We start from the raw sequence: 10,636 nt of genomic DNA, 5'->3' as shown, positions 1-10,636 counted from the left end.
CTCTTCCCTTGGGATTACGCCTGAATATGAAGCTGTTGTCGTACTGTCACAGGATCGATGCTTGGGTTAATCCTATATATGAAGTGGTTGCTCACTCAGTTTTTCCACATAGATTCTTCAAGCAGAAAATGCTGCCAGAATGGAATTTGTCGACAGGCTCTATACTGGCATTGTTAGGTTTTTAAGAAAATATTTTTATAGGATTTTCAATTAGGTTCAATTTTCATTTGAGGTATTCGTATAGTCTTGGATTGCCTGGCTGCATACGACAACACAGACCCTTATTCTCAATACGAAACCCTTTCAAGTTCATTCATAGTAAATCATAATTATACTTTACTTACTCATCTTTCACATTTCTCGCTTAGCATTTTTTTGATAATGATAATTAACTATAATAGCGGAATCGTGTTAGGCCTTTGTGATTGTATCTAATACGTTCTGCGACACGGGAAAGCAAAAAAGAAAATATAACACTATCTTCGTCTATTTAATTTATATTTATTTTTCGTTGTCTTCTTTTTTTCTTATAATTCAGTTCCTGATATGCGATATAGTCGAAGGGCGCAGGATTAATTTAGAATTAACGACAGACTTCACTTTACGAATGATGCGCGCGCACTTTTGTTAGTTTCTCATCAAACTATAGCTGACTAAAATCAAATATTCATGCCTCAGCGTTGCTAATTGACCAGGCGTAATAACCCTTATCGAATGTAGCCGTAAAATGAACATTAAATGCGCCTCGAGGAAGCAAGCCGTTGGCTAAAAGTACCAAGACATCATAACGTTTTGGCCTATGGGCGACCTCGAATCCGTCTCAGAATCATCAAGGATATCGTGTTTGAATGCTTCTGTCTGCAGTTAATTCGTTTGACACCTGCCTTAACATTTGCTAGGCCACAGCGTACCGACGGCCGTGTCACATAATGGTGTTGTTCCTGCGAACGAAAAGTTATCGAAGCACCGTAACCGCCAACAGTCTTTTGTGGTTGTGAACGTTGATCTAATGCATGCCCCCTCTATGTAAACAGACGTCCGTTGGCTGCGCCCGCTGTGGATGGGCACGCGGTACGCCGTTTCCTACAGTAGTCTTTTGGGGCATTGTCAGCCTTTTCAAAGTACTTGCCTAGTCGTCTATATCACCCGCCAGAGCCGTCTTCTAACAGAAACTTATACAAAGTGAAAATCTTCGCTAGCTCCCCCAGTAAGATGAGACCTTAGCAAACAATGTATACTCCTTGTTTCATGTACGCACTACGCTTGTGTACACTGCTACATTTGTGGTGTTGTGTGTGTCTAGGTGTGTAGACCTGTTAGCGGGCCGAGACTTCATCCAGGCGGGGGCCAAGTGTACGCGGTCTCTTCCTGACGTCCGTCGGCCGTGTCAATCTGTCCCCGAGGGCAAGCCCGGCTGGCGTCCTATGCGCCTGAAAAATACCGCGTTCTTTTCACCCCTCCGAGGTGATGATTTCGATCTATACGTAATAATACAGGACCGATTCGAAAACGCCTAGCCAGAAAATGTTTCGTTGTCAGCTATGCAGCCAGGGTACACAAACCCTTGTGACGATAAAAAAACAAGATACATTCGTGGCATGTCGGGTATGACTGACATCTTGAAGGTATGTACAAGAATCGTATGTATAGAGGAGAAAGAGAAACGCCGTATTGTCCGGAAGAAGGATGGATAGAACATAGTTCAGATAAAATGAGCCGAAAATCTATTTACTTCCCAAATATTGAGCGAAATTTATTTCAAAACGGAAAGCATTTGCTTCTATGATTATGTATTTGCTCTAACCGAACATAACCTGATGTGTTTTTCATAATTACAGCGAAAACAGCTTTCACTATTGATACTAAGCCTTCGTCATATCTTAAAACTGACACACATTTTAAAAAAGCGTTAATTAACATCTCACCCATTTACGTTAGTATAGGAATGTTGTCTAAAGTCGAATATTTAAACTAACTCAATTCTGGCCGACCCGTTTTCTTCATCTTTGCCTCTATTTGCTTGTCCAATACCTCTGTTCTCGGACGAGTTTCTTCACACATCCAGCGGTTTCCATTGCGCATTCGGGACGTAACCATAGCGATTGGATCATCATCCACCCGGGCTGACTCTACCGTTTTTTGTGTTATTGCTGCTATCTCGCCAGATCGGTTGTCTACCTTTCTGCAATTTCATTAAAAAAACAAAGACTAAAAAAAGTACAAGTTAGTTTTGCCCGCTTGTTTATGCTCGGCCTGGTCTGGCCTGCTAGTATTGACGCTATTGTTTTTGATCTCTACTCCCTGTAACGTAACGAAAAGAACCATTGCGAGCGTCCTAGCCCTACAAATAGATCTATACAAGACAAGATAGTTCGGGCAGTGTGATACACTACATAGAAAGATAAGAAACTACATCGCAGCAGCGATAGCGATATATTGCAAATAGTTTTGCCTACTTTATTGCCGCTTATCCAGCTAGCCATATCAACAACACAATGGCAGACGATGTCCCTACACGGCAGGCATTGAGTTAGTTGGCAGGCGAGCAGGAGTTCATGAAGTCGGGTGGTTTCATTTTCCTCGCACATGCCAAAATGACTTCGTTTTGTCAAGCACTGCAAAGATAATATGACCTCGATAGAAATCTCTTGCTTTTTGTGCATCTCGTTGTCCGTAATACCACATTTTATTTGTAAGAACTATGCTTTCCTTTAAATTTATTGATTAATTTCCGAGTTAATGATTTAATTAACGAGGCTTAAAGCCCGGGAGAGTCATTAGACAGAGGGAAAACAATATTTGGACGCTTCTCAGTTATTTTCATGAGAGTTGTGTACATGGTAACTAAAGAGCACTGCTTACAATCCCTTCCAGTGCCTATCCGTTGTTCTATTACTACTACTATTACCTGTATATTTATGTCACCTATAGTGCCCTAAGACCGAGAAGTTAAATTAAACCAAAGTGCGCAAGCTTGCAGCTTTTAGAAAACCAATATATCGTAACTTTATGGGAGAAAAAGATAAGTGTAATCAGGCTCCATATAGGAATAGAACGATCTTTTCTACAATAGCTACGGCTTTACTTATGTTTTAGCGCTTCCATAGCTGGGCAAAATCCAGCTGGTAGAAATGCGTTTTGCTACGAATCGGAGACATGAGTACACGTCTATTTGCCGAGGGGCCTAAGTTGTCCCGCTGAAAAAATGTAGAATATTTTAACAGCTTCGAGCAGTGATCCCGTTCCTGGGTTCTGAGTAGAATACACGAGCTTCCGTTTCAGCGCGATAACAAAATCAGTGCAAAGCACACCAGCTGAAAATGTTTGCCACACGACTATTCGATAGCAGTCGACTAAGAAATATATTTATTGTACTTAAAGCTCTTCGCGATGTACCCCCCCCCCCACACACACACACCCCAGATATCAAATAAAATGTTAATTAGGCCAATTAAAACGTTACGTGGAACCGCCATAGGTTCGATAGGTTCCTTTTGGCCCTTGTTGGCAATAGACCGAATCCTCTATTAACGATCATCTGTGCAACCTGTTGACAAATAGGCAAACTTTTCTCAGGACAAAGCAAACTTTCTGTTCTCGCTAACTACTTCCTATTTTTTGCTTAAGCAATTTTAAGTCTCTGCGTCCATGACGTCGGTGCTCGAGAAAAAAACACTCGAGCCCTTTGTGGATCAACTCCAAACGAAAAATAGCTAAGGTCTAAATACACAGCTGGCGTGTAGCTTGTGCTTTGTGTTCATTCAGGGCATTCAGCATTCTTTTGCCAGGTGGGCAGGCGCACCTGCAGTTGGGATGATGCTAATTCCTGCAAGAGCGCTCTAGCGGTGGGTATATGTGCTGCAATCGTTGTTCTGTCTTGGGGCCACAATGCTGCACAGAAGCTTGACACAGATGCTCACGTCGCTGCTTGAGGACACTGATGTTGTGTGTTTTTTGAGGGTTGATTCGCGGTTTGAGGCTGGGGCCTGGACGGCGGGAACTAGGAGGATAAGGGCACTCCAGGTTCTGTCAGGAACTCCGGGGTCTCGGATAAAGGGGCGTTTATCTTATTGCGATTTGTCGTCGACAAGAGAAAAACACTGCAGCCAAGGAGATAAGACTGAAACGCTGCTGGTTGAGCGAGTATCCAACAGCAGCTAGAAAATGATGTTGCTAGGAAGAAGCCCAAAGAGATTGCCGCGGAAAAAGAACAAGAAAAGAAAAAGGCATTACAGGTTGGCGAAAAGCCCATCATATTCTCGGAGGAAACATTCTCTTTCCGGAAAGCTGAGCGAGAAAACAAGACGAGCGGCGGAAGCAGAGACTAGAAAAAAACAGCGAAACCTTGTGGCGAAACGGAAAAAGCGGGGTAGAGCGAACGTGGGTCCGTCCACCGTAAGGCCACGACAACAACAGCAGGACCAGTGGCCAGCTAAGGCCCCGCACAGTGGCAACAGCAATCTCCATCAAATGAGCATGCGGAGAAAATATTGTATATAGACTCATAGACAGACTGTGCGGGAAAGACAAATCAGATAATAGCGGTAGTGACTGTGATGCTGACGAAGGCGAGACGGCGCAGATGCAATGAAAATATACGAATATAAGAATGATATTCAGCATATATAACGTACAAACGAACGAGCGACGTGCAGTAGACACAGCATCGATGTTCATCGCAAGGGTTCACTGAATTTCGTAATCTATGGGCTACTAACAGCGCATCTTAAGGTCTTTTTTAGCAAAATTTTTCACCTTTCCCGTGGAGGGGCATCGGGCTCGCAGCACGAGGTCTCAAGCTTAATTTCCGGTTAAAATGAGTTGTAAAAACGTGACGTAGGCAATATTGGAGCTCGCTGGAAATCAGAGAATTCATCTACTATATAGACCTGTCGGCAACATGGCCGATCGATTCACTAGTATTACTAAGTGGAACTGTTTGATGTAGGTCCTGGGCCTAAAAAGTGGGGTTCCTACATACTATAACAGAATGTCTAAAGCGCGGTAAGCTAACTACTGATTGTCGGTTCCGAACAAATATTTATATAGACCATCAAACGAACATTTCACATGGTTTCAGTTCATTATTAATTTCCATTAATTTGTCGATTGTTGCTTTTTTTTTCACGATTGTCTGAAAGCATATACAGGTTTACGGCCGACATGTTGTAAAAAAGATCCCGTCAGTGATGTTAGCCATTGCCTATATCACCTATCGTTCGGATTGTAATCTAATGATCGCAAGGGCAAACGCTTTCTATTCGTATTTATCAAGTGTTTCTGGGTAAACGAGCTATCAGCACTCGATAAAAAAGGAAACACCAAGGCCACATGGTTCTCTTAGGTCACCAGTGTATCTGCCATGACACATGCTTGACACGTGGCATCTCTGAAAAACTTCCGCTACTTTGGCTTGAATCTAGCCTTGCATGGGAAAGTTTCATCGAGTATATTAGAGATAAATAAGGCTGGGCTATTTTGTTCATGCCATATACATAGTTTCTTGAAGATCGTAGTATCGTGATGCTGTTGAAACACCCATAATTAGCTATATATGTTAATGCTCTGCTCGGATCATTAAAATATGTTTGTAAAGTCATTTGCTTACGGTCGATTAGCGTTAAGTCATATCTCTAGCGATTTCGCCTAGGAGGAGCGGTAGCTTTCTTAATACACTCGTAGTGACTCGGCAGAAAATTTGACAGCGGTCAGATAATGGCACATCTTGGCCAGGCCAAAGCCCTGGCATAAAGGGAAAACCTTAGCCTAAATATATATATGTATGACAAATACAATCTGTCCCTCAATTGAATTTAAGCTAAGCGTAACGACGGTATAAACGGGTCGTAAACGGCCTTACTTAGTCCTTGATCTGTCATTGGTTGTTCCACTGTCGAATATTTCCACTTAGATAAAATGACGGCACGAAGCTCTCTAAGCTTGAGTACACAACGAAACGAAAAGTGCTTCTCAATGTTAGTATAATATGTCTTGAAACGATCAGCTATGAATACGAGGGTGTTTTCTCTAGAAATATAATTTTTTATTTCCGATACATTTTCTTAAAATAGCCTATTGCGGACTGATCAGTGTTTGTTATTGGAAGCTTTGAATTGATGCTATCTCGATAATAATAACACTGAATAAATTATAACATAATACATAGTCAATCGAGGAAGCATAGTACATCATGGCGCGTGTTTAGAGACACTGTACAGCATCCGTGGGAGACATAGAAATCATTGAGGACGTGCATCACCCTTTGCGACTTGAAACGCAGAGGAACGCAATATCGTGCTGAAAGGCTAGATTTTTGCGCAAATACTGATCTCAGATAAGCTGGCAGCCCATCATTTTCGTTTGAATTGTCGGGGTTGCTCGATGCAGAAGCATGCGAAGACTACTGACATATTAGATAGCACGGTCGAACATTATTGTCTAGTAGATATGCCACGCAGTCGAAATAGATTTCTCTGTTACAGTTCGGTGAAGTTGCGACGAAATCTTTGCCGACCTTCCATGCCTAATAGCCACGGAAGCCTTCCCACAGTTACTTCTATAGTAGGTGAATGCTACTGAATTCAACTTCTCTTACATCTATAAAAAAACGACAACTAACCATAATGCCAAGTCAATGTTGAGATTTATTCGCAGTATCGAATTCAGCTGTTTTAACGAAGCAAAATAGACCCATCCTGTTGTTCGGCGCGTACGACGCATTTCGCATTATCAGCTTAGACGAAACGCCCAGGCTTATTTGAGTCCTGCCAAGGCCTTACTGTCGCTGCTGCTGTTACCTTTCTCTCCAAGTTATTTATTTCTGCTGGCCGTCTCTGCATCACCTCATATGTTAGCACCATCATCATCTTAACTCATAATTGTTAACGAGCACATTCAAGCACTCCATTCATAAATATCTGCTATAGATAATGATTGGCCATATCAAAACATTAGTATATTCAGCAAACTTGCATTTTTAACGTTTATTGCTTATTCAATATACAAAAATCCCACTGTAGAGGACCGCAACGTTGTTGAATCAGAGGGCGAGGAAGCTCAGCCTCACACGAAACGAGGGTTGCACGAAAGGTTCACCTCGGAGGCTGTCGATAGCCGGGTGGGTGAACCGGTAGTGCAAACATGGCTATGGGACGTTTCATGGAGCTTAGGGAAACTAGACTTACTTGGCTGTAGAGACGTTTGCAATGCACGCGTCCCATTAAAACAAATGATGGGAGTAACGGGGGCGTGGGGTGCAAGCAGACACGGCTAACTGACCGACGGCAACTAACGAGGCTTCTGCACGTCGGCTTAAAATAAGGTAGGGAAATCGGAGCAGGGACGAACGGGATAGATTTCAAGTTTGTAGCGGGCTGCAAGTTCTCGGCTGAGTCTGCCGCGGCCATCGCTGATGTTGTTGTTGTTGTTGCTGCTGATGTTTACCGTGTAGGCCATTGGCGGGCCCGCTTGTCGCTTTACGCATCGGCTGATTCAAATCGCTAGGGATATAACGGTATCACTATCAACATGAGTACCGTCACCAGCAGCAGCAGCAGCACGACGAAAACTGTGACGCGACGCCGGTACTGCCGCAACGTCAGGCGACGACACTGGACCCGGAAGGAAGCGCGCCGGAAATTGGAGATTTGTCGCAATCAGAACCCCTTATCTGTTCATAGGCGCTATTTGGAGTGTTGGAATACCAAACGGTTTGGGTGAGCTCGTTCGCTCGTGGCGGGACATTTTACCAACGCCCCGTTTACGACACTCCAGCGATGTTGCATTAACAAATTCCTCGCAGGTGCAGCAGCCGTTGCCTAGGATAGGATCGAATCTGTGGGTTCTTTGCAAGAATCCTTTTCTGCATTACAGCATTGTTTTCATAAATCTGGTCTTTTACGAAAGCAACAACAACAGCAGCAGCGATAGGACATTCGAAAGAACGGTAGGTAGAGAATAAGAGGTTCAGGCGTCATGGGTTGTGGGGTATGGCAACAGGTCGCCGGCGAAAACTTTCACAAAGTCAAACAAAACTACAGAAATAAATGATAAACAATAATGACAAGTATATGCTAGGAAATGTGTTGTATAGTACTTTTCAGTTAAATTGGTGATGGTTGGGAAAAGCTTCTGGATCAACTAAAATATAGTTTTCAAGTATCTTCGTTGTGTGTATATTAAAAAGTAAGTTGTGCCCGTACAATGTATGTGTGAGACGAGATTTTGGCACAAAACTGTTTTCTCTATGAAAAAAGGTACTATCAAATTGAGCATGTTTTTTTTTTTTAGATCTTTTACTATTCACCAAAAAAATTATTCGCAGCTTCATCCCTATGATTAATATATTTCCTTTCTTTTTATATTAATTTATTAATTAATATATTTACTATGTTTGACTTTTGGGCTACTGCTTGATCTCGAAACGTATTCATCATGAAAATGTCTTTATACAAATATATTCGGGTTCTGGCCCAATTACGTATTTCGTTAGAAGCTGCTTAATGAGACACTGTGAGCATAGAACCATTTCGATTTAGGATCATTAATTTCCATTATATACTTAGGTCGAGTGGGGCAAACGTAATTATACAAAGTGCTTTCTCAATCAGAAAGGGATAATGGAAGCATTTTGTCTCAAAAACCACTAAAGTAGGCTTCTATGACTAAGAGGTTATCAGACAATAATTTGGTCCTTTCTGGACTGAATCTTATTGTATACTAGGCGTCTTTAACAGATCGGCTTGGATACAATTGGTTAAGAATGAGCATTAGTATTGGAAATCGGTTGAATGACGCGGTGATTTTTGAAGTACACGAATTACCATTCGTAAAGCTTCAAGTATGACACTTTCTCCAAGTTTTCCACACAAGTCTTCCAGAACATGTACAACTTCTAATCACGAGCCCTCCCGGGTTTGAGCCACCTAATCTTAATTAAATTGGCCATCAGTACATACAGTTCCTACTGAGCCGCTGGCATTATTATGCTTTACAATATACATATATATTGTTTTTTCTTTTCGATTTCATATTTTAGTTCAGGTAAAGAATGACCGCTTATTCAAGTCCCGCTTCGAGTATATGGTGCAGGACACGTGTTATCAAATGAAAAGAGGACAAGATAAAAATTGGAGCCCAAATCGGGTAGCTGATCGCTACGATTTAGCTAACAGGAATGAGACCGTTTGCTCATGGTTGCCTAAAGATGGCAACGACCCTTCTTTGCTCTCGATTTGTAATGAGGAGCGGTCGACAATATTGGACATATTGCAGACGGTCGGATATAAAGCGTCGATATGGTTTTTGTTTGAGCTACTTCGAGTGAGTATTAAGGAAAATCTGACCTATGATACAGCCTAGGGTTAGCTTATTAGCTCGGTACTTAACGAGGGCGGGGGTCTAACAGGAAAAGACTTTACATCTTCGTTGACCTATTTTGACTAACCCCTTCTCAGGTGGAAAAGTCATATTCTATAGCAAAATAAATGCTTGGGGGGGGGGGGGGGTAATGAAACCTTTAGAAAATGCCATATTCATGTCCAGAAGTTTTGGTGAAAAAGAGTGTTGCTGATTCTCAAGGAGAGCTTCGCTACTTCGCTGATGTGAACAGAAAAATCTAAGTTGGGTGACGATAGTACATCACTCTTCAGGACTAACTATTTTAAAACGTAAAGGTTACCTGAGTTTTTAACTTAGAAACTCGAGCTTTCCTGTGCCCATGAACTTTTTAGCCAACGAGAAGCACTATGCCGTGCAGCTCTTCCTTGCGAACACTTAGCTTCGAGAACTGGAGAAACGCATTTGACGGATGGCAAACAGCTCACCTTATTTATCGTTCATACTAATGCTTGATGAAAGGCTGGCACTGTGAATTATCGAATTGAGTAGGCGCACTCCAACCTATCTTTCGCAGCCGGTGAGGATATCACGGTGACGGCTTTAGTTATCTTCATCAACAATAATGTAGCGGGTGTATTCGCTTATAACCTAAAGATAAACACACATTTATGTCATATCGGCTTAGTTATCCTTAATGCAAAGAAAATAAGCCGAGCATTCTAGTATTGGGCTATTTATTATTTGTTTGATCAGCAATCGTCTTCGTTCAGATATGACACACGTATATATGTTTGGAAAAGATTGACACTTAATGCATTTTTACTTAACAGCGTCATACAAATTCAACATTTAATCCGTAGCAATATGAACGACGGATAATCTACATATGGTCTCCAGATTCATTCAAACGTTCTGGGGCATTCAGGGGCACAACATTGAGTTGACAGACATGGTCCTCGAAAGGAGAACTTAATCGCAACCTTTGTCAGGATTCTTCTCGATCTTTATTGGCCATCGTATCCACGACGTCTAATTGCGCCATACGCCAATGAGCCTTCTTTTCTAGTCACGCTAATTTAGCGTAAAAGACATAGGAAGTCAGAGTTGTTGAAGTAAACCGGCCGTACATTGAAGCAGAGACGTAGAAGTCATTTTGATCTGACGGGAAAAATCGTCGTAAACACCTAGTCGTCGCGTGAATCACCTGTTATGATTGCTACAGCTAGTGTTATGTTATAGGCCTTATTTACTGCTTTGGTATTACCTGTTTAAAGGAAGTCCGACTTTCAATGTGGTT

The 10,636-nt window shown here is 42.0% G+C and overlaps 1 protein-coding gene across 2 annotated transcripts in view; it reads right to left on the bottom strand.

The window, feature by feature from the left end:
* Positions 1-481: 481 nt before the first annotated feature.
* Positions 482-10,636, bottom strand: part of LOC147755847 (uncharacterized) — a 90,640-nt gene continuing 80,485 nt past the window's right edge. The window contains exons 4-5 of one of the 2 annotated variants that reach the window (XM_086988069.1): positions 2,032-2,182; positions 482-1,430 (exon numbers count right to left, since the gene is read on the bottom strand). In XM_086988069.1, the coding sequence (XP_086844195.1) occupies positions 1,317-1,430; positions 2,032-2,182 (265 nt within the window). In that variant the 3' untranslated portion in view covers positions 482-1,316. Of the gene's footprint in view, positions 1,431-1,723; positions 2,209-10,636 lie in introns of those variants that run through there. The other variant, XR_015327096.1, reaches the window with a different exon arrangement.

Source organism: Varroa destructor, unplaced genomic scaffold, assembly GCF_002443255.2.
Source record: "Varroa destructor unplaced genomic scaffold, Vdes_3.0 BEIS01000004.1, whole genome shotgun sequence".
Taxonomy (NCBI): Eukaryota; Metazoa; Arthropoda; class Arachnida; order Mesostigmata; family Varroidae; genus Varroa; species Varroa destructor.
Note: the sequence above shows the minus strand (reverse complement) of the source record. Positions and strands in the feature narration are given on the sequence as shown.